At 39.5% G+C, this 25,577-nt stretch overlaps 1 protein-coding gene across 2 annotated transcripts in view; it reads left to right on the forward strand.

Annotated features, from left to right (window-relative positions):
- The window catches only part of stau2 (staufen double-stranded RNA binding protein 2), a 125,380-nt gene that overhangs the window by 91,922 nt on the left and 7,881 nt on the right, over positions 1 to 25,577 (forward strand). Inside the window, exon 14 of one of the 2 annotated variants that reach the window (XM_082184871.1) lies at positions 19,721 to 19,827. In XM_082184871.1, the coding sequence (XP_082040997.1) occupies positions 19,721 to 19,827 (107 nt within the window). The remainder of the gene's footprint in view (positions 1 to 19,720; positions 19,828 to 25,577) is intronic. The other variant, XM_082184872.1, reaches the window with a different exon arrangement.

Consider the following 25,577-nt stretch of genomic DNA (forward strand, 5'->3'; position numbering starts at 1 on the left):
TTTAGCGAGCCACTGATGGACAAGTGAGCGAACATGTCCTGCAGACCTCACAATGAGGATTGTGGATTCATTAGTTTGGGCAACTCATTAGTCATGAGTTGCCCAGTCAATTATAAGCACCTTAATCAGACTTATCTAATGGAAATGAGAGGAGCAATTTGAGAATGTTTTTCTGTCTGTCTGGAACCCCCTCTCATCTTTCAGACATCATGAAATTCCCGTGAACAACGAGTGCACCAGGGGTTAATGCGGATTACGACCGAGGTGTCACACACTCCTGCTGCTAAAGCAAACAACAGGCTTTTTGTGTGTGTGTGTGTGTGTGTTTGTGTGTGTGTGTGTCTGGTATGTCTTAGGACAAGGAGCTTGATGAGTTGCCCCAATGTTGTCAGGATCCATATATCCGTATGGTTAATAAGACAACGCTTTCCATTTATTTCAGTATTTCTTTTTTTTTTTGAGAGAGAGATTATTATTACAGATGTGGGCTGCCTTTTGTCGCTGGTATTTCGGAGATGTACGTGCCGGAGGAAGTGTTCAGAAATGCATGACAGGTTCTATATGTCAGATTAATATACCCTTTGCATTTTCTGATTGGAAAAGGAAACTCTGCCTGCGTGGTCCTATCACATCTTCCTCTACTCTCATGTGCATAGATTAGACAGGAGGAACACACGGACAAGTCATATAGCAAAATTGATGATGGTACTGTCAGTGTCATATTATGACATTTGTTTTTCAGTTTTAGAAACTGAAAGTGAAGGTTGATGTGCAGATTGCTGGTAGATATTGAAATTTGATCTGATAGTGTATTCAAAATTGTAATGCACTACCGTTCAAAAGTTTGGGGTACGTTTTTTTTTTAAAGAAGGAAAGAAAGAAATTGATACCTTCATTCAGGGAGGTGTTGCTTTAAATTGATCAAAAGTGACAGGAACACTTATAAACAAAACATTTTGGTCACACTTTTTAGGGTCCAATTCTCACTATTAACTATGACTTCTGCTTCAATAAACTCCTAATTACGGATTATTATAGTTAATAAGGTAGTTGTTAAGTTTAGGTATTGGGTAAGATTAAGGGATGTATGTTCATGCAGAATAACGCATTAATATGTGCTTTATAAGTACTAATAAACAGCCAATATCCTAGTAATATGCATGCCAATAAGCAACTAGTTAATAATTACTAGAGAGAATTGGACCCTTAACCAAAAGTGTTACCAAAAATGTTATTTCAGATACATTTCAGATAAAGCTTTTACTCTTTTGACATTTCTAGTCATTCAAGAATGATGATTCATGTACTAGCCACTTTTTTCATATAATAAAAGTTTATCAGCATCTAGGCTGTCACACAATTTGTTTTGTCACAAATGACAAATAAAGCAACAACCAAAACTATACAACTTGTACTGTATTATAAGAGCCACATTTGGCAGATTGTAATTATATTTTACATTTTAATTTTATTTACATTACATTTTAATTACATTTGTGACTGATCATCACACAAAGCTGTGGAAATGGCTTCAGAGGTCTTGGAATATCATGCATAAATTGTATGGACCAACAGCCCTAGTGGGTTGAATAGAATAAAAATATGGTGATCTGATTATTTAGAAATGCATAAAGTTGTATTCATTTAACTAAATCATGTGTCATTGCAATTTTTTAATTGCGTCTGATAATGCTGCAGCATTATCCAGACAATCTCCATAACAAGTAGTACTTGATACCAGGAACAAGGATGCCAACCTTGAATGAAACAGCTCTGCTTAACATCAAGGTTTCCTATTCAAAGTAGGCGCATTGTAAATATATTATTCTCAAGGATCTTGAGATTCCCTCTTTTTCATGCAGTCCCCATAACTTAGGAGTCTAGACGTGTAGCCTTGCGAGGATAACGGGATGTGACTTTGAAATGAGATTTGCAGGATGAAAAGACAAGTGCATTGATTTATAAGAAGCCAGTGGGCAAGGAAATGTTTTCAGAGGCTGCAGAAGGCCACAAGGTCCTCCATTAATCCCCTGACCTCTGATAGGAGCAAAGAAGAAAGAACAACAGGCGAAAGAGGATAGGGAGAGAAGACCTTGTCTGCTCTGTTGCATGATGGGCTCAGCTGCAGGAATCTTCGGCTCTTTTGTTTGAGGCGCTTTGTTCGTCTTGCGCTCCACTCTTTTACGACTCCCCTATTAGTTTTACTGTCTACGATCTAATTAGCTCCGTCCTAATCATGTGTTAAATTGCATTACCTGGTGTTTACTGTCTGTTTGCTAGGTTGTAAAAACGTGTGAGGGTGCCTGTAAACTCAGATCGCAATGAATTTGATGACTTTCCCCTCCTTTTAAAGAGCTTCTGGTTCGGGAGTCGCGGGGCTTCAGGAAGATATGTAACCTGAGAGCGTGGTATTTAAAGAATCATGTCCTGCACAGAGAATTCTGGGATTTTATTATCTACTACAAAAAATTGTTTTTACTGTCTGTGCATCTTATTGATTTTATTGGACTGTAGCCAGAAAGTAAAATCATACAATTGCATAATTTTTTAGATAATCTTTTAATTACCCAAAAACAAAAATGTGATTACCAAAATTTCACCCAGTCTTGTTTCAACATGATTTTTCCCATGTTAGAAGAAATGTAACATTCATTAATATGTGACACCCAAGAAGCAACATTTGATTTATTTATTAAATAATATTATTTTATTCTCTTTAAATTTTTCACAGGTTTAAGTGTCTGCATTTGCTAAGAGTTGCTAAGGCTGCATTTGTAAGATCAACCTTGTTACTTTATAATAAAAAAATCAAACAATTAAATTATAGGAAATATGTGTTTGTACACTACTCACTTCTTACTGTATAAACTGTATTTGACATGCAACCCAGTTACAAAAGTTTGGTGAAAAAAATTGAAAAAACTTACTGCGAAAATACTGCGAACTTCATGAAAAAAGGAATGAAAGATTGGGATCTGTAATAATTTTTTGGGTTAACACTTTATAATAAGGTTCATTAGATAATCTTTGTTAATGTTAGTTAATAAAAATACAGTTGTTCATTGTTTTTATGTTATGTTCACAGTGCATGAATTAATGTTAACAAATACAACTTTTGATTTGATCAATGTATTAGTAAATGTTGAAATGGATATTATTAACTAAGATTAATAAATGCTGTAGAAGTATTGTTCCTTAGTTCATGTTAACTAAGGTAGTTAACTAATATGAACAAATGAACCTTATTGTAAAGTGTTACCGTTTTTTGATTAAAAAGGGTAAAACGGCAATATAACTGTAGTCTTCAGTGTCACATGATTTTGATGCTCAAAATATTATTTTTTATTTATTATTATTATTGTTGAAAACTGTTGTGCTGCTTTACATTTTTGTGGAAACTGCAATTTCTTTAATGAATAAAAAGTTTATTTATTAACGAACAGCATTTATTTTTAATGGAAATCCTTTGTAACATTATAAATGACTTTACTGTCACTTTTGATCAACTTAATGCATCCTTACTGAATAAGAACATTAATTTATATATATATATACAAAAAGATCTTACTAACCCCAAACATTTGAACGGAAGTGTTTTGTTCAACCTTCTGAGGTAGTTGATACAAAAGTTTTGAAAAAAATGTTTTACTTCAAAATGAGTCCTATTTTATTACAGATATTGGCCAGACATACTTTCTCTTTGTTTCCCAAGGAAACACACTGACATTTCTGTAATTAACTCAGCATGACGCATTTAACATTCTTGGATTTCCTATGAAACGCCATTATTTGCACACCTCCTCTTATGTAATCAGAGCCTCTGACATCACCATTACGAAAATACGACTCGGTTTCCTCGAACAACATGCGAATGCTCTGAAATACATACGCGTCACTTAAACTAATAGTCCAATCAGGCACATGTTATACATTCATCAAGTCCAAGGCACACGGGTCCAAAAGTGCCAGGATTCCAACTATACGTCAGATCCCTCGAGTGGCCAGCCTCTTTGATACAAGCAATCCACAATGAATTGTTTTTGTGTAAACACATCTCAATGATGAAACGTCCACTGATTGTGCCGCACGTTCTCCTGGCAACAAGGTCAAGTTTTTCCCCTACAAATTGGCCAGTGTTTTGGGGGTGGAGAGGGAGGTTTTGTAATCAGCATCGAGTGGCATGTTTGGTGGGAAACGCAGATGGAGAGGGGCGTCCGAACTCAGCGTGTTTGAGTAATGGGGAATCTTGCACGCCATCAGGGATGGGCCCTGCTCATTACACCGTGCATTCGAGCGTTTTATTGGTGCGTCCCGTTTGGATATGTAGTGGTTAGTCCTTCCTCTGAGGCCGCTATGGGGGGTGTGGAATTGCGGATCGGGACTGAGGGGTGTAAAACGCTGTCTGACTGCAGACGCTCTCTAGTTACAGGTTTTGGTTACAATCATACACACACATATGCACACCTTTGATCCTGTCCAGACTGTCAATGTGAGAAAAAGAAAGGTGAGAGGATTATGGCAGAAAATGATTCATTTATGGCTTATACAAGATCAGGCACAAATATATAGGGGTGGAACAATATATTGTGTATATTTGTGGGTCCTGATAATGACAAAACTCTTATGTTAACAGGGAAAAGTGTCCTACATTATTTTAAATATATCTATTTAGTGAAAGAGTGTAAGCATATTTGTCTAAAATAATTTGATTCTTGTGTTATCATTGTCCTGTGCATACCAAATTTAGCATTTAATCAACAGTACATTTTCTTGTTAACTTTTTATCATGTGTCATGGAGTATGGCAATAATATTGTATTGTGAGTTCAGTATTGTGATATGTATCGAATCGTGACATGAGGGTATTGTTACACCCCTACAAATATACCGTATTGTTCTTATGTTCAGGGTCTATACTTTTACATGTCAATAATACACCCGCAACAATAGGGAGTGCCAAATACGTGTAAAACGTGGATATGTTTGCACAAGCTCTGCAATTCAGTCACGTTTATTTATATAGCTCTTTATACAATAGATTGCTTAAAATCAAGCAGCTTTGCCGTATTAAACACGTGAACACGTTTTCACGTGAAAGAAGGCGAAGCTATTACCTATTATGTAATCTCCACGGACCAATGCAAAGGTGTTAACCAGAAAATTCCACCGATAATAGAATTGAAACAAGGAAATCATGCCAAAAGAACTATTTAAGCACTGAAAATGGCGTAATATAGTCAGTCTGCCTTCACTCTCAAATTTGTATATTTCTCCATTGTTTTTAATTTGATTGTCATTCGCAATGCTTCTTTAGCTTGTAGTTTTTTCCCCTCAAGCCGTTAAGTAACCTACACAGTCTTTGTTGTTTTTCCACTTCTTAGCTTCAAATAAAAGTTTGTAATGTTGCGATGTGTCTCATAGCTGGTTGTTTTGATTCATGCTTTTTAACACCTAAACAAAGACTTTTTTTATAAACCTTTGGGAAAAATTGCGTCCGTAACCAAGGCTGCCGACAAAGTGGGCGGGCACTGTTGCGCTATTATTACGTTGTTATCTTTGTAACATGCTTACATCAAGCTCCAAAGAGTTCTTTTCTTCGGCAATTACAGTGTTGTTAACTTGTTGGAATAGTGAAACGCTAATGTCAAATTCTAATGGAAGCCTAGTCTGTTGTATGCCTCACGCGAGGAGCGCTGTTTGTGTGGCAGGGGAGTTGGCACCTTTACAGAATTTTTTTTTTCTTTTTTTTGTAGTCAAATTATCCTTATTAAGGTAGATGTCGATGTAGGCAGCAAATCAGCTCGCTTGGTTTTGATGCTAATATACCCCAAGCAAACAATGAATGGCCTACAGTGGACATGGGGGCTGCAATCTCAGTGGTCAGTTTATTATTTATGCAAATGACAGGAAGTGATTACACGCCCACACCAAACCACGGTTTCCTCACTGTTGAGCTTATGAAATAAAGGTCTTTTCCACTAGGTATGCAGTGACATGACAGCTGCCTGCTGATAAGCAAACCTCCATTTGCATTTGTTATGTTTTTTTTCCGGTCTGCATATATGTGCTATGATGAAATCTATAAATGGGAAGGAAAAGAAATGGTTGTGGAGGGAAGCCCACCATATACAGGTGTCTGATAGGCCGGGTCCTCGTGTCCACCCACAGTTTTCCATTTTGCTTTAGGCAACCTGTGCGGACCGGATTATAATATGAGGGAGAGAGGTGATAAAAGATGCTCCGGGCAGAGAGGAAGGGAATCCTATTTCCATGGTGGCATCCCTGTATCATAGAAAGTTGAACTGTATGATGTCAGTGTTTGTTAAAACTGCATAATTTCCCACTGTGAATCATTTGATGATCAGGGTTTACTGTTCTCAAGATGACTGACAAAGTGGTCAATTTAGATGTGGGCACAACATTGGTTTAATTCTTCACTGATTTAATTAAATTCTGATATATATATATCGTTTTTTTTAAATAATTTATGTAAAATTTTTTTTATCTTTGACGTAAATTTGAAGTCGCTTTGGTACCTTGCTTTTCTGATTCTTGAATCTCTTGTTCATTTTCTTTCTTTTTTTTAGCATGAAAAATGTAAAGTAAAATTTCAAACAAAAAGTAAATCCTGTTATCATTTAATTTTGAGAAAATTTGATATGTTATTTGAAAATCCGGTTCCACGTATATAAAAGATGAATTTTGCTAAGTTTGATTTCCTTTCTGCCGAACAGCATTGATGCATGTTTCTTTATAGTTTGCAAAATGCAAAAGTGCAAATAATATTTGAAATCTACAGCAGAGAGCAAGATTTTCAAAATGTTATGTTTTTTCCCAGAAGCAAGAAACAAACTTGTTTTACTGAAACATGTTCACTAAGTCACTAAGCTTAACTTATTTATATGATGCCATATCGAAGACATACAGTACATAGATGATTTTTTTTATTTCATGTTTTATTACTCTCTGATTTATGGCGGAGCAGGTTAGTGTAAGCATTCTCTCTGATTAATAGTATGAATGTATGTATTAAGTACAGGGAGTGACTGTTTCAAGATGTTGAGGTATGCGGTACCCTGCACCTCTCCCATGTGGTTTGTGTTTTGACATGGGAGGTGCCATCCACGGTGTCCGAATGACGAACAGATAAAGCAGCCCTCTCCGGCCCTAATGACGCATGACATGCTGCTGCTTTTGGGGTCCTAATTTATGGCTTCCTATGTCAGCAGAGCCCTTCTCTCCAGGGAGGTTCAGGCAATTATTGACCCTGCATTCTGGACACGTTCCATGAGAAGGCAGAATCTGGAATTTTGATTACGGTTCTCCGGGCCTGTGTGAATGCAGATGTCTCAGACTCGTTTTAAACACAGTTCACTTACGTCCAATGACGGGCAGGTGTTTAAAAGCATATTATTTCTTTTTCTAAGAAGAAATACATTATAATCTCCAATCTGGAAACGGTTCATTTTGATGTTGTGTAATTTGTAGCATAGGCCTGTATGTTGTGAAACATAATTTAGATAGATTTTATCAAGAAAGAACGACTTTTAGGGATGTTTACACATGGTACAAAAGAATTCATGCACTTTAACTTTAATGGAGTAGCTTGGACCACTTCCATTTTGGACATTTATTTTAGAGCTCTACATGAATCTCACTTCAGATATTATTTTCCAAATGATCAGCCAACATTATTTTATTTTATTTTTATTTATTCATTTTATTCCAAATGACTATGACAGATGACAGATTTTTTGTACTTCATTTATTTTTATTTTTATTTTTAATTGTTGTTTTGTGCTGTTTGTTCAGCATTTGCATTGTTTAATGTCCACTTGCTTATGCAAATGATTGTGATATTCTAGATTTGTAGGTGTACTATCATTTTTAAAAAACATTCAAGATTTATTGTCAAAAAAGTAGGTATCTGTATAATTTCTTTTTTATTATAATTCTATTTTTAGTTAATTATTTCAATGTAATTTAGTTAAGTTTCACCTCATTTTAGTTCAAAATTAGTGTTGTTTCAGTTCATGAAACCGCATTTTGGTTTCATTTTCCATTTTTTAAATATTAATTTTATATTACGTTTTTTAGTTTTTGTTAACAGTAACACTTGTTCCTAACGGTTATTCACGCCTAACCCTCGTCTCCTTTTCTCACCTGTCTGATTAGATAATCCTCAATCAACAATTGGTGTTGAGAGCATGTGTTCATGTGAAAGACGATGTGAAACGCTTAGGGGGCAGGGTGGCTTTTTATTTTGACCTTGTTCGCATAACAGGGAGCAGGTTTTATCTCTTCAAGCACTGAAAATATGTAACGCTTCCACCCTGTGCTGAGTGCAACTGATGTTTTTACAATCAGCTAGGAGCCCAGCAGACGCGAGTTTAGAACGTGTTGATGAGCGGCAATAAATTACGTGTGAATGTGCGGAGCATTTATCACTCGCCATTTTCACCATTATCGCTTCAACAACAGACTGAAAAGAGGGTCTCTTTGTTCTTGTCTGAAGAGGGGTTGTGTACTCATCTCTCTGATGCTCCTACAGAAGTGTCGAAATAGTCTGGAAGCTGGATTTGATAAGCGGCTGAAATTCCACATCTCCCTCCTATTGGTTTCTTCTTTATGTGTGATTTCACAGCCCATTGAGCCGAGGGCTCTGGTATGTCCTGCTTCCAGAGTGGCTCATTCGGAATGGTGCTCATCTGCTCCTCGTCTGATATCTGGCCTGTTCCAGACTTTATGGATGTGAAATATAGGTGGTGTAGGACGGGGAGCCTCTCCTCTCCGGGCGCTTTGGGCGCAGGACGGCAAGTTTCCAAACGAGAGGCAGGAATGTTACTGTGAGTTGTCTCCAGAGCTTTGATGTCTGGAGAACGGTGGGCTTTCTGTGGGATCTTCTTTCCATCGGCCTCTCACATTACTGCTGCGCTCCGGAGGGTCGCTGGCAGAACGGATTTATATGCCCCTATTAAAAATGGGAACAACTGTTTTTCCCCACTGTACAATAACCTGCACATGCAGCTGATCATTCATAAAGTGATTTAGCAAAAGTGATAGTACACACAAAAATGATGATTCTGTCATCATTTACTCACCTTCATGTTGTTACAAACCATACACTTTTCTATTTTTTTTGTGAGAAACTTTTTTTTTTTTTTACTCAGGAAAGCAACATAAAAGTGGTCCATGAAACCAATGTATTAGCAAATCATTCAGAATCAAATGCTTAATTTCACTCTAAAGAATGATTCATATATGAATTCAACATTGCTACATCTCAGAAGAAGAGCTAAGGTAGATTTTCAGTCAATAGCGCAATAAAGTTTCATAATTAAAACGTACTATAGACTACCTTTATGACACGTTTTTGGTGCTTTTGGATCCATTTTGAATCTTCATTGTATTTGCATGGAAAAGAGCGACCAGCACATTCTTACATTTCTTATTTGTTTTCCACAAAAGAAAGAAAGTAACACAGATTTTATTCATTGAGATTTTAAAAGTCATGCAGATTTATTGTGTAGTATCCAGTGAGTAAAGACCTGTTCACACCAAAGAGGACTATAATGAAAACTATAAAGTTTTAATAATCACTCTTCTGTGAGAATAGTTAAGTCCACACTACAGCAATTTTGGATAATGACAAAAACATTTTTTTTTTTTTTTTTTATAGCTGATGAACGATAAAAACACTGACTGCCAATAAGAATCTATCCAACTTTAAAAAGCTTGATCATTTCAAGTGGCAGTGCACAAAGTTTTCATGTGTTGGTGTGGACACCAATGTAGTTATCGTTATAGTTATCTTTAAAGCAAAATTTCTTGGTGTTTAATCATGACAGAATTTTCATATTCTGGTGAACAGTCCATTTAAACCACAATAAAGAGATTTTCTTTCGTCTCCCCTCCTTAGCGGCTGTAATAATTGTTTAGTCTAGGATGAGATATGTCACAACTTCACCGCTGTGAGTCATCCATAAATTTTAATTCTTCCATTTAGCTCTGATCCTGTTGCATTAGCGATTTGACGAGAAAGCAGCTCTGACTCTTTTGATGTCAACAGCCTGTAAAGTTGTGTAATAAATAAAACAAAGAGCAGGATTTGTGTTTCCATTCACTCACGCGAGCTTTGGACGGCTCAGAAACCCATCTGTTGGACAGTGGAGAAAAAGCCACTTGTGAGGGTGAGCCCGAGCAAAAGAGATTGTGTCTGTGTGTACACCTGCAGAGTGTTTGATTGCGTTTCAGATTGTGGGCCTGTTTATAGTGCTGCCAAAGACGCAGCGAGCGGTTCCTCGTCGTCAGTGGTTAATGGAGGACTAAATGGGCTGTGTCTTCAGCAGCATGTCTCATAGAGATGAGGTGGCAGAGAAAACAAATGATGAAATGCCGATCAAAGGCCAGCAGGGGACCAGGACTGATGCTCTTGGAGTGGACCGTGGATGAGCTTTGGTGGGAAGCTGTGCCGGACCATGGGAAAAACCCACCGGTCCACCAGATGAGAGCTAAAGCCTGGGCTTCATCTCTCCCCAGTAAAAACAGGAGATGATCAGGTCTAATAACATACACTACTACGCCCATCTTGCAAATGTTCCCTCTAGTCTATACAAAGAAGTTGGACTGAATGTTCTCAGAATCATAGACACTTATGCTCATTGGAGCCATGGCCTAGTGCAGTGGTTCCCACACTTTTTCTTCCAGCCTCCCTTTTGTAGATTTTCAAGCACCCCCCTCCACTCTCAGCCATGACCTTGCTTGCAAAATCCTATAGGATTTATTTGAATTTGTAATTAATACACAATACAATAACTTTTTTACACAACACACTGTGGCCTCTCTTCATTACCTACCGTTGTACTGGTGAATTCGAGGGATTTTTTTATTTTATTTCAAAAGTCTTGAGGGTGTCCACGCTGGACGCGACCAAGCGGACATCGCAAATCCAATTGTTCTTTGTGTAAGAAGTTGCGTGAGCGCTTGACGTACGTCAGAAATAGAACGGGAATCAGTTTACTGTCGAGAAATTGTTGTGTTGCACCGCATCCGATGGAGACAGCATCACTGATCATAATGGGTTCTATTTGCTTTTGTCGCATCACAACGTGCCGCTCACGTCTAGTGAAGACAGGATGTATTGGTAGTTGTGATGTTTGAAGTAGATTCATCGTCTGGTTTACATTTGCCTGGCACTCGCAGTCCATTCACAAACTTGTCCATATACTTAGTGCAGAATCTTGCATCATTCATTTATATCGTTGCACAGCTCCCTGCAATACTCAATCCTGATTCTTCAATCGTGTCATCTAGTGGTCTGTTATTCCACGACAACAACCACTGCAACTGATAACAGCTCGCTCAAGCGGGTACTGCGAGTTATCTTGGGGTAAAATGTCAAATTAATATTTTGTTCAATTATTGACTTATGTGGCAGGTAGCTGCATAATACGTGGGGTAATTTCACAGTGGGGACTTGTATCACCCTGAAGAGGTTTCTTTTGCATAACAATCTGCTGACTGTACACTATCCCTTAGTCTTGCCATACCTCCTTTTTATAACTCCAGCCCCCCCCTGTTTGGGAACCACTGGCCTTGGGGTAAGCAAAGATAGATTGAGCCTCTGTGTTTATGTGGGAATTGCTATCCTGTCCTGAATCCTGTCCTCTTCTAGCAATAAAAAAAGACAAAAAGGCTCTCTGGGGCTAATTCACCAGTGAGTTGTACCAATATTGTGCAATATTTCATGCTTAGAACTTAACATGCAGTCCAACTTAACCATACAGTGGACTCCACAAATATCAGCACTCTTGGTAAATATGAGCAAAACTGACTGTAAAAATGTCTCCTCTTAGTCTTTCATTCAAAATATTCACAAAAATCTAACCTTTAATTAATGTCAAATAGTTGAAAAACAAAAATTCTTATCATAAAACAAATATTATTTTTCTGAAATGTATTCCACAATTATTGGCACGCCTACAAATTCCAAAGTTCGCCTTAGTGATCAGGAACACTTAAGTGATAAGAAATGACTTCCTGTTTCACTGGGCTCTAAATATGATGTGACATACAGGCCAAATTCCTATAGTCATCCATCAAGACCTGAACATACAGTAATGATGTGTGACAAAAGGTTGTTGAGCTGTACAAATCATAAAATGGCTATAAGATAATAGGGGTGACCCCGAATAGTCGAAGATTCGATGCTTCGATAGGAGGAGCCTGATTCGACTACCGATCTCACGGTCGAATCTTCGCAGAGGTGTTATTAAACGAGGATCATGCCACTTTGGCTTTATGAGGGCGCTCAATGTCTGATTTCACATAGAACTAGCTTTTATGTAAATACGTTAATATTCAGCCTATTATGATAATGCTGTAGGCCTATATAAAAATGTGCAAAGAAAGAAGCTTTTAATAAATATTTTTTAACGTGCGTGAATAAATCCAAACACCCCGTGACAGATTTAAGTTTCACTTTCAATCCGTGACCGACAGAGGAGCGTCTTCGCGGCAAGGATTTAAATCTTTAACAATGTCTGGGATAAGAAAATCTAAAGTGTGGATGTACACGATTAGAAAGGATATTCTCCAAGGCTGGATTTAGCATCAGGAAAACTATGATCGCACTTCTACCGGCCAACGTTAACATGTTTCACGCATAGACTGGGTTTCACGTTAGAATGTATTTTATCCGCGCGCACAATTTGAAAAGACTCCAACGGACAGACAGAGTGAAAGACGTTCAGGATTTGTTCTCTCGATCAGGTACAAGTGATTTCAAAACTTTTCAGCCGGTTCTAATTTTATTTTTGGATGCTGTGAACATTTTTAGCTAAAAAGACTGCCTCTCCAGTTTAGCATTTATTGTTGTTGCAGTTAAAAAGACAAAGTTGAAAATTCTGGCTTCTATCGTTATTTTAATAATTTCTTTATTTTTATTTTATTTATTAATCTGTCAGGGTTATCTAATCTAACTATTTGTGGCTTGTGTTTTGAATATATGTTCCCCTGCATTTTAGGCATTTTGCACACATTTGCTCCTCATCCTGTGACTTGATTCTGATTTATTTCGTTTTGTATTTTTATTTATTAGAAAGGTATATTCTGTTCTAATTTAATTTAGTAAATTAATTGTTTATTTTTTCGGTGCATCGATGTTGTGCTGTAGGCTGGCCTGCTCGCACAGGTAATTTAGCCGATTTAATTTGATTTGCATGTGAAATGCAAATCTGCAATGTGGCCTTTCTGGAGTTATTTATGTTATTTCTTAGTTTTATTGATCAAAAATGTTTTTATACATTTTCTTCTATATCTTTGTGTGATTTTCTGTACATCGCGGCTTTGAAACGTTAAAGCCCCGCCCCCGTACACATGATTCGACTATTAGTCGACTATAGGCAAGACATGACGATTCTGATTCGACTATGAAAATCCATAGTCGGGGACAGCCCTATAAGATAATAGTTTAATTGTTGGAATACTCTTCTTCCAATATCTAGGCAATAATTAAGAAGTTTAAATCAACTGGAGATGGTAACAATCTTTCTGGAATAGGACATGTCTATATTGGCCCCACACACCCTGAGGAGGATGGTTCGAGTCACCAAGTAAGGATCAAAGTTGGAGAATTGCTGCTAGTTGGGTCTTGGGGCAGAAAATTTCCAAAACTATGATCAGACCATACCCATATAACCACATCTTGTTTGGGAAGCCTTTGGTGACATCTAACAGCAATCTCATGCACCTAGAGGCGTTACTGGATCTTTCAGTGGGACTGGGTTTTATGGTCAGATTAGAACAAATTAAAGGTTTTTAGAAAAACACCAGAGGTGGGTTTGGCATAAACAGAAACATAGCCATGTAGAAAATTACCTCATTCCCATTGTGAAGTATGCTGGTGGATCTTTAATGCTGTGGGGCTAATTTTCTTCCAAAAACCCTGAACAACTTGTTAGGAAACACGGATCATAAATCAACACATGACTGACCCTGCCAGGAGGCTTAAACTGGGCTGTGGTTTGGATCTTCCAACACGACAACAATCTAAAGCTCATCTCAAAATAAACAACAGAATAGTTCACTGACCACAGAATGAATGTTTTGCCATGGACATAGCAGTCCCCTGACCCAAACCTCATAAAAAACCTGTGGGATGAGCTGAAGAAAAGAGTCCAAATGCATGGACCTCTGAATCTGAAGGATCGGGAGAGATTCTGTATGGAGGAATGGTCTCAGATCTCTTGCTATATGTTCATCAACCTTATTATCCAAAAATATTAGTTTTTTTCTAGAAAATTTCATGTTAAAATTTGAATATCAAATATGATGCATCAGGCTTTTGAGGAACGTTTATTTGTACATCTTTCAATCATGATTGTATTGCATTGCTTTGCTTTGGAGGTTTTGTATGTTTATCTGAATTTCATCTTACTCTTTGGCCATATAAATATCAGCAACTGCACTAAATTGCATGTTTTCTTGCTCGAATATGAGCTGCATATTCTCACTACATCATACTATATGGCTCATAAAAGCCTGATGTATCAAATATTGTATGATACTCAAAAAAAGCCTTTTTTAGTATATATTTTAAATGTTTTGTCTAAAGATTCGTTGAACTGTTCTGTTTTCAAAAAAAGTTTATTTTTTTATTTATTTTATTTGTCAGGCTTTACAGAGATAAGATGACATTTTATTAAAAATACACTTATATTTAGTCATTTATCAGATGCACAAATAATGAACATCAGCATTTTATTATAAAACAACTGGTAACACTTCATTAGTTAATATATTAACTAACATGAACTTACAATGAGCAATACATTTGTTACAGTATTTATTAATCTTTGTTAATAGTAGGGAATACAAATATAGCCGTTCATTCATATTATTTCACAGTGCATTAACTAATGTTAACAAATACAACCTTTGATTTGAATAATGTATTAGCACATTTAAATTAATATTAACAAAGATTGATAAATGCTGAAGAAGTATTGTTCATTCTTAGTTCATGTTTACTAAGATAGTTAACTAATGTTAACTAATGAACCTTATTGTAAAGTGTTACCAAACAACTGATAATAATGAACTCTTTAGTGAATCAACTAAGAATCCTTAAGTGAATTGGGTGCTAAAACAACAGTGCATGCAAATAAATAACAGTATAAGTTGGCGCAATACATTTTTAGTGAATCCCCCCCCGCAATGTCTTTACTGCAGGGACCAACTGAATGTAGTTAATGCTTGCTTTCTACGCTCCATGTCCGTGAGTGATAGGCTGTCAGATTCTCTCCACTTCTGCTTGAAGGCTTCCATGTTATCCTTGTTGGATGCCCCCCCTGCGAGAGCCAGGTCGATAGAGGTGCTTGGCCCTGTCGATCCATCACCTCCCTCCCTGTCCGTAAATTGGCCTCAAAGGCATAGAGCTCATCTCTTGGGGAAAGCGCCACTGTTTAGCCAAGGCAGTGAAGGAAATGAAAATCTAATCAGTGAAACCATTAAAGCGGCTTAGAAAAATGACTCCTCACTGTCCTTTGACAAAGTCCTCCGTTCGTCTTCCTCCACCCGCCTTTTAGTCCGCACCGAGATATTTAGCTTTGACACATTCCACATTCCGCCTTTTTTCCGTTCGTTTGAATCCAACGGTGAGCTGATGAATGCGTCCCGCAAAGTAGCGCACGTCAAGATTTATCGAATGAGCTCACTAATGCCTTCGCTGAGTGGTGGTGTGTTATCTAAAGCAGGGGGAGAGATGTGGGGGTGTCACCTGGGGTCCCAGGACAGCGCTACTTCTGATCTGATGTTCTCAACGACAGAGATTGACCACTTCCAGGTTGGAAGGCTAGACTAAACATATTTCAGTCCATCAATGATTCAGCGGGCTCACTCTATCTCATTAGAAAAATAATGATGTAATTGACTGTTGTTACAATAGATAGTCGGATATTTATCTTTGAGCCCGCTGTTTGGTGATGGGCTGCCGGGCCTTTATCACAAGCCTGTCTTCTCCCGCTTGATTCATGGTCTTTGTCTGGCAGTGCAAAAGCAGATGCTGCTTATTTACTCAGAGACTGTAATGGCACACACACACACACACACACAACACCGGTAATTACCCTTTTGATTGCAATTTATTGGCCACAGGAGAGGATGAGTTATACGCTTTGTACCGTAGAGGAATCTGCATCCGAATCCATCAAAAGGCTAAGCTTACACTCGCGTCTCAAGCCTAATTTTTAGCCAGCATGCATGGCTTAGGACGCAAGGCTGTTTAAACATACCTTAGATGTCAGAGTCAAAAGAGGTTTTGATTGAATTTAGAAACTTTTTATTATTATTTATCAGGCACATTGAATTCATGTCTTGGAACGGTGTTGTTTTCATTCCCTCTCCATGTTTCCATATCGTGCATAATTATGTTCCCTGAAGTAAATTAAATGCATATTGAAGTCAAACAGCAGAGTATGAAGTTGGCCTACAGATGATTTATACAGCATTCAGGAAGTCATTTTGGTGCGCTCTCTCTTTCATAGCAGTCCTGAGAACTGTTCGTTTACCGGGAAAGCTCAGAATGCCTTTAAATTATCGTCTGGAATATTGAACAATTTCCTGGCTGAATAATGTCCTCCTTATTGAGCCTTTTACACACTTGTCATCAATCACAAGAACAAATTTCATTTAAACCTGATTTATTACTGGTCCAAACGCCGCTGGGAATTTACATGCATGCACTAGGTAACAGACTGCAGCCGTACAATATGTTCCATTATAGATAAGGGCTCGTTTTCCAAAGATTTCACAACTTGATAAGACATTCCACACATAAAAACACCCAACAGGGCTCCTTAAATGGATAAATATATGTGCTGTGATAGAATGACTTTTCAGCGGCTCACAGTGATTTGACTGTCGTCCCTGCAGATGTGATGGCATAAACTCACTAATGTGGCTCATTGTCATGGACTGCACTCATTTCCTGTGCTTTGGCCAGCTCAACTGAAATTTTCACATTAGCACATGATGAACCATTCTTTGAGATGTTAAGTCAGAGTCTGGGCTTTTGTCAAGGTTCTGTAAGTAGGATTGGATTTGTTTCAGGCCTGTCCTATTTATTGACTATGAGGCTTTCCGACTGTTAGAACTGGCCCTTGAAAAGCAACCATTTAAGCCACACTTAAAAATATATGAACATATATTTATATACACACAGTATACACACTACTGTTCAAAAGTTTGACGTCAGTAAGATTTATGTTAAATAAAAACTTTTATTGAGTAAAGATGCATTAAACTGGTCAGAAGTGACAAAAGATATTTATAATGTTTTTAATGTTTGATTTTTAATAAATTACATTCTTTTAAACTTTATATTCATTTTAAAAAAAATCCTGAATTTTTTGGGGGGGTTTCCACAACAATACAGCAGCACAACTGTTTTCAACATCGACAATAATGAGAAATGTTTCTTGATCAGCAAATCATCATATTAGAATGATTTCTGAAGGATCATGTGACGCTGAAGACTGGAGTAATGTTGAAAAGTCATCGTTGTCATCTCAGGAATAAATTCTACATTAAAATATATTGAAATAATAATATAAAACCGTTATTTTAAGTATTTTTGATCAAATAATTGGCCTTGGTGAGCACAAGAGACATTTATAAATTATTATATAAAATATTATAGACTCCAAACTATTGAACTGTTTTGTATAATTTGTGTGTTTTAAAAGACAAAAAATTTGACACTTCTTGGTAACCAAACGTTAGTGGGTTGTTTGCAGATGCCATTCGGTTTGATGTTTTGCATCAAAGTCAATAACATTTTAGACATGTTTAAGTGTAAATTAAACATCGGACCACTATGTACTATATCCTTCATAGTATAAATATGATTGATCTAAGATCATGTGATATCAGATACATAATACTCATCAAAGTCTGTTCCATCTGATATGGACACACACATATAGATGCAACAGGGTGCCTGACACAATTAGCTGCCGTTATTTGATCCGGCCAAATCCTGATTAATCAGGGTGAGGAATGCACACACATCTGTGCGTGTGTGGTGTCCACGCCTCATGAGTGGGTTGGGGTGCTGGGGGGGTTTGGGTTCAGAGGGAATAGGCTGTCAGCTGTGAGAAATATGTCATGGTTGTTGCGTCCCAAGCTGCACATCTGGTGCTCATTGGCAGGATGCTGGAGAGAGCATCAGCCCCGACATCCAGGTGGATCTGCCAATTCTCAACCCGCTTCTGTCACTGCGAGGGTCTCCCCTCAGCAACTGCACGCTTTTCTCGCACTCTGTCCCTCTTGAGCCATGATTCTCAGTCACACTCATTTTCTTTTGACCTGCTGAACGAGGCTTCGGGGATTGTGACAGATATGCCGACTATCATGTTCTGTAAGATTTCTGAACGTCCACTTGAGAAGAGAAGCATCTGCCTGTAATCTCTGATGGCCAACTCACATTCAGTCCTGCAGGGATACACTTCCTTTTTATAAATTATGCATTTAAGGCGATTATGTGCATTTGATAGGACTTGGTAAAACCAAACATTCACTTGGAACTTGGATTCAGTTGTCCACCTCATACATGTTGAATGGAAGTGACGGGAAGAGGAATTTGTTGAATTGCAATACAAACACTATCTCACAACAAAGGAATTTCATTAGTCTTACACAAGTTTTAGGACATTGGGAAATTACATTAATAATATTAACTAAAATTACACAGATTGGTGCTTTTTGTGGTTCCTTTTTAACTTATTGGATTTCCAGTGTTTTTATTGTTATCTAAAACTGCAAAAAAAATGTTTTCATTAATTGAAATAAAGCTGAAATAAAATAAATATTAGATGAAAAACTTAAACTTATAAAATCTGCCTTGGCAACTAACTGAAATAAATAAATTGAAGTACTTCAATTAAAAAAACTAAAACTTAAATATAAATGAAGGCAAAATATATTAAAAAAAAGATCAAAAAATCAAATAAAATTAAACCATCTAATACAGCCATTAAAATGTAAATATATTTTAATTTTGCCATATATCAGCACACAGTTTCAACCACATTATAATTAACGTTGTAATATTATACGTTTTAAAAAAATAAATATTGACACATGAGATTTCAAAATATTTGTAGAGTTCTGGAAAATGTATTGTTCTTCATATATGAAATACAAATGTCTGTAAGTGCCATTCTAAACATTTAAACTAACAACAAATATATTTCAGTACATTTTTATTCTACTTTAGTCAAGTCTTTTTATGTTACTTTACCAGTTTTAAACTTATGGACAAACTTAATGGATTTTTTTAAGTCTCTCATTGGCTTTGGACTCTGACTTTTTGGAGCAAAACAGGATATTAGTTACACCTGTCTTATCAGACGTTATTATTTCAGCACACTTTGTCTCCACACTTGATTTATTGCTAATTTTTTGCATATCGGCCCACAGCGTGGCTGATCGACAACGTAAATCCCACTCATTGGCTGGAGGACATGCAAGCCAGAAAACGTTGACCTAATAACATTAGATAAACGTTAGATAAACAGAGATCTGGAAAGAGCCAAACAAAACAGAGGGAGCAGAAAGCGTCCTGTCAGTCTCAGGTTTCTGATAGTAAGTGTTATTTAAAAAGCAGCTGATGTGTGTTATGTTGTCTTACTCAAAGCCATCTGTTTCCTTACCTCACACAGGCTGCTCTTAGTGCCTTGAAACAGCTGTCAGAACAAGGACTGGACCCAGTGGATGGACCAATCGAGGTGGAAAATGGATCATGTGACATGTATGTACACACAGAGCCGTAAGTACGCCACTTCACCCGCACCTCCACCAACACCTCCATTTCAGCAAGGATCACATATGTAAATGACTCCCAACCAGAAGAAATCTGTCATGGTCTCGATGACGTTATATAAATGACAAAAGTGCTCAGAGGCAGTCTGGGTAGCCATTGCCTTTTATGTAAACTGTTAGGAGATTCTCGAGATGATTTAACGAAACGGACATGATTTATACCTTTTTCCATTTAAATATTTACAGATCATCATGTTAGCAGCCTTGAAATGCTTCCCATGTGTTGTTCCAAGCAGAGTTAGCTTAATTTAAGCCAATATATTGGCCTGATTCTGGCATAAACCAGAATTAAATCAGTGTTTTGAGTGTTTTGAATGCTGTTCCGAAATTCATGATGTAAGAACAGTTCATTTCATAAGTAAATATAAGTTTATTTATTTTCACAACTGTCACTGTAAGTATACAGCACTGTTTGAATGATTAATTATAAGTTGTGTAATAAGGGTGGGGACACAAAATAAAATGCATCATCTTTGCTCATGAATATTAGTTGTGCGATTTGACAGTCCTAATTGATTTGCGTAATGGAAGATCTTATGCGTCTGTTTCATTAATTCGTTGTTTTATGTAACCGGCTGCAGTGTTTTTTTCTGCGGTCAACCAAAACAAAATTCTCAAAATATGATTTCCCACCCCAAAATGTGGAGGAGAATTTATACAGATATGGCGCTCAGGTTATAATAGTTGCTTTTCACCTGAATATTAAAATAATGAAAGCTTTTTGACTAAATTAACTTAGATAAAATGTACTGCATTTCACTGCCAGGAAAACAAACCAAAAATATTGATGACATCTTGCACGAGAGGTCTATCCAGATTTTTGGCCAATCATATTCTCTCTAGAATGAAAGCATCCCTCCACCTAATTTGATTAGCAAAGAAAAAGTAGCAAACAGGGGTGGGCGGCAGAGATGGGCATAAATACATGGAAATGTATTTAAAATACAAATACAAAATACTGTGTGGAAAAATGTATTTAAATACAAATACAAAATACTGTGTGAAAAAATGTATTTAAATACAAATACAGTATTTTGTATTTTGAAAATACACAAAATACTTGTGAAATTGGCCATCCAGTGCAGGGATAGGTCACAGTGAATGAAGAAACTACATAGGCCTACTGACTTATCATTCCTAACCTCATCTCTGCCCTCTCTTTCTTTCTTTCTTTCTGGCAATTACAAATAAACTTATGCAAAATAGCAGCCATTTCAACGCATTCTCATCCTTGGGCGTCATAATACTGACGCTTTTGACATTTCACAATTCTCCATATCAGTTTTGATTCCACAGCATAGACTGAATTTCAAACTCTTTTGATTTTTTAAAAATAAATAATTAATCAGAGCGTCATCTCACATTCCCTTTAAGAGCAGGCGCGCTTGTTCCATGGCGGATTTGCTATTATAACGGCGGATTTGCTAGACGCACGCCAGGAGCGGTTCACAGCCGAGGAGAGCGAAGTTCTCGTCAGGGCCGTAAAACACAGAGAAGTGACATTGGGGATGGAGAAACACACCCAGATTAGCTTCGGTTAAACAGGCGTATGATAATTTGGGTAAATGTGTAAGCTAGATTTATGCCTATTTTTTCACATCTTCATGGACACAACAATGATTTCCCCTGAAGTCCACTGAGCACGTAGCCTGGGTTTCCCGATGCTGCCTTGCTCGCAGCGCGATTTTATTCACGCTGCTACTAGGCAGCCTGGACACCATGGACCAGATTTTCCCCTGAAAAAGGGAACCAATCACAGAACGGGGAGGGAGCAGCAAGACGATGACGACACCGAAGCAGTTTGTTTATATCTATGGATCCAACATGGCATCAGACTCGACGTTACCTCTACCCTCATGTTTATCTTGCACAAACGGTAATATTCGCTAAACGCCATCGTGTACAAATAAATCTTTGACCCATCGTCTTTTTCCTCGTCGCTCTCCTCGGCTGTGAACCGCTCCTGGCGTGCGTCTAGCAAATCCGCCGTTATAATAGCAAATCCGCCATGGAACATGAATTTCTGTCACTCTACATATGTCATCTGGTATAATTGAAACGATTGGCTATGAGCTACGTACAGGTGCATTTGATAGACATTCATAGCGCCCAATAAACGGCTCTGGGCATTCGTAAACCACGCCTCAAATACGAGAAAATGAACATGTGGTTCCCAGACCAAGTCTCAAATGAGACTTGGTCTGACGTTAGCCAGGCTACTGAGCGCGGGTGCAAAATAGGAATGATACATGCATCGGTGTACAAAGTCAATTGTGCTGGGTGCAAGATAGGGCCCGTAGTGTCATATCACCCAGCCCTAACATGCAGTAATGCTTTAAACACATTTGACAAGCTAGTTGATCAAAATAAACAACCGGTCAAGACTGATTGGCTTACGCTATTTTACCACTTGTCTCTGCTCTTTTATTCTTTCACGTTAACTGAAGTGAATAATGCACTATTTTAAAAAAAAATCACTGATCTAATGCTGAGCTAGTGAATGTCTGAACTAGTTGATGCACAAAATCAATACCCTGATAAAGAGGTTGACTGGCAAAAAGTATTTTATGTATTTTGAAAATACAAAAATACTCATCTTAAATGTATTTAAATACAAATTACATTTGATTTTTTCCAAAGGCTTTAAAATACAAAATACAAAATAGTATTTTGTATTTCAAATACGTATTTTAAATACATGTATCTGAAATACTGCCCATCCCTGGTGGGCGGTATACCGACAGATACGATTAACCGGTAGAAATTTGTCAACCGGTAGAGATTTTGGACTATCGTCTCTATCGTGACTACGCTCACGTGACGTTGCTGTGCAGCGGTGTTACGAAAAAACGCGGTTGAATAAGTATATTGGATCCGTGCATTTGGTCTTAAAGTGACAGCAGCCTAATATACCAGCTGCCGTTTGTGTCATTAATGATAATCAAACAACAAAAAAGAGCTCTCAATGCTCTTTACTGAATCACTTTTGTAACTTTAATAAGAACTAGTGCAAAGTGCCCGTGCAAAATCAGTTTTTGTGTGTGTTTTTAGTAATTGTTGGTTCAGTGTGTTTGAGTGCTCATTGTTACAATTACACAGCAAAAGTTCAGTGACATTTTTATTTGTGCATGGTAGAAAGCAAATACTGACATAATGACATAAAATAAATATGGAAAATTGAACTACAAGATTGAGGGAGCAGGCTACACCATGATCTCCGAGAAAACGCTATGCTTGAGCAAACAGTTTGTGAATAGGCTACTACAAATGATGGCCGTGAAAGAGACTGTGAACGCATTGAATAGGATGTTTAGTTGGTGAATAGTATAGGCTACTATTACACAGTAGTGATAACGTTAAGCGCACTAGAATAAAATATAATATTCAGAAATAAACAGTGTAGCTGACTTACAGATTCAGTTAACATCCACAAATGAATAAGCGCGTCGATTCAGGGAGCAGGCTGCACAGAGAAATCTGAGAAAACGCTACTTAAGCTCCGCTGCTTTCTTCGACCCTCTCTGTCTCTGGTCCTGTGCTGTGTTCACTCAGTGTCAGTGTGAGAGGGGGAGTGGCCTGCACTGTGTTCACTCAGTGTCAGTGTGAGAGGGGGAGTGACCTGCGCTGTGCTCACTCAGTGTACAGTGAGAGAGGGGGAGTGGCCTGCACTGTGCTCACTCAGTGTACAGTGTGAGAGGGGGAGTGGCCAGCTGTGCTCACTCAGTGTCAGTGTGAGAGGGGGAGTGGCCTGCGTTGTGCTTACTCAGTGTGCAGTGTGAGAGGGGGAGTGGCCTGCGCTGTGCTCACTCAGTGTGCAGTGTGAGAGGGGGAGTGGCCAGCTGTGCTCACTCAGTGTCAGTGTGAGAGGGGGAGTGGCCTGCGCTGTGCTCACTCAGTGTACAGTGTGAGAGGGGGAGTGGCCTGCGCTGTGTTCACTCAGTGTGCAGTGTGAGAGGGGGAGTGGCCTGTGTTGTGCTCACTCAGTGTACAGTGTGAGAGGGGGAGTGGCCTGCGCTGTGCTCACTCAGTGTTAGTGTGAGAGGGGGAGTGGCCTGCGCTGTGCTCACTCAGTGTACAGTGTGAGAGGGGGAGTGGCCAGCGGTGCTCACTCAGTGTCAGTGTGAGAGGGGGAGTGGCCTGCGCTGTGCTCACTCAGTGTACAGTGTGAGAGGGGGAGTGGCCTGCGGTGCTCACTCAGTGTCAGTGTGAGAGGGGGAGTGGCCTGCGTTGTGCTCACTCAGTGTGCAGTGTGAGAGGGGGAGTGGCCAGCGGTGCTCACTCAGTGTCAGTGTGAGAGGGGGAGTGGCCTGTGCTGTGCTCACTCATTGTACAGTGTGAGAGGGGGAGTGGCCTGCGTTGTGCTCACTCAGTGTGCAGTGTGAGAGGGGGAGTGGCCAGCGGTGCTCACTCAGTGTCAGTGTGAGAGGGGGAGTGGCCTGCGCTGTGCTCACTCATTGTACAGTGTGAGAGGGGGAGTGGCCTGCGCTGTGTTCACTCAGTGTGCAGTGTGAGAGGGGGAGTGGCCTGTGTTGTGCTCACTCAGTGTGCAGTGTGAGAGGGGGAGTGGCCAGCGGTGCTCACTCAGTGTCAGTGTGAGAGGGGGAGTGGCCTGCACTGTGCTCACTCAGTGTACAGCGTGAGAGGGGGAGTGGCCTGCACTGTGCTCACTCAGTGTACAGTGTGAGAGGGGGAGTGGCCTGCGCTGTGCTCACTCAGTGTCAGTGTGAGAGGGGGAGTGGCCTGCGCTGTGCTCACTCAGTGTACAGTGTGAGAGGGGGAGTGGCCAGCGGTGCTCACTCAGTGTCAGTGTGAGGGGGGAGTGGCCTGCGCTGTGCTCACTCAGTGTACAGTGTGAGAGGGGGAGTGGCCTGCACTGTGCTCACTCAGTGTCAGTGTGAGAGGGGGAGTGGCCTGCGCTGTGCTCACTCAGTGTACAGTGTGAGAGGGGGAGTGGCCTGCGCTGTGCTCACTCAGTGTACAGTGTTAGAGGGGGAGTGGCCAGCGGTGCTCACTCAGTGTGCAGTGTGAGAGGGGGAGTGGCCTGCGCTGTGTTCACTCAGTGTGCAGTGTGAGAGAGGGAGTGGCCTGCGCTGTGTTCACTCAGTGTGCAGTGTGAGAGGGGGAGTGGCCTGCGTTGTACTCACTCAGTGTGCCGTGTGAGAGGGGGAGTGGCCAGCTGTGCTCACTCAGTGTCAGGGTGAGAGGGGGAGTGGCCAGCGGTGCTCACTCAGTGTCAGTGTGAGAGGGGGAGTGGCCTGCACTGTGCTCACTCAGTGTACAGCGTGAGAGGGGGAGTGGCCTGCACTGTGCTCACTCAGTGTACAGTGTGAGAGGGGGAGTGGCCTGCGCTGTGCTCACTCAGTGTCAGTGTGAGAGGGGGAGTGGCCTGCGCTGTGCTCACTCAGTGTACAGTGTGAGAGGGGGAGTGGCCAGCGGTGCTCACTCAGTGTCAGTGTGAGGGGGGAGTGGCCTGCGCTGTGCTCACTCAGTGTACAGTGTGAGAGGGGGAGTGGCCTGCACTGTGCTCACTCAGTGTCAGTGTGAGAGGGGGAGTGGCCTGCGCTGTGCTCACTCAGTGTACAGTGTGAGAGGGGGAGTGGCCTGCGCTGTGCTCACTCAGTGTACAGTGTTAGAGGGGGAGTGGCCAGCGGTGCTCACTCAGTGTGCAGTGTGAGAGGGGGAGTGGCCTGCGCTGTG

Source organism: Leuciscus leuciscus (genome assembly GCF_965113295.1).
Source record: "Leuciscus leuciscus genome assembly, chromosome: 11".
Lineage (NCBI taxonomy): Eukaryota > Metazoa > Chordata > Actinopteri > Cypriniformes > Leuciscidae > Leuciscus > Leuciscus leuciscus.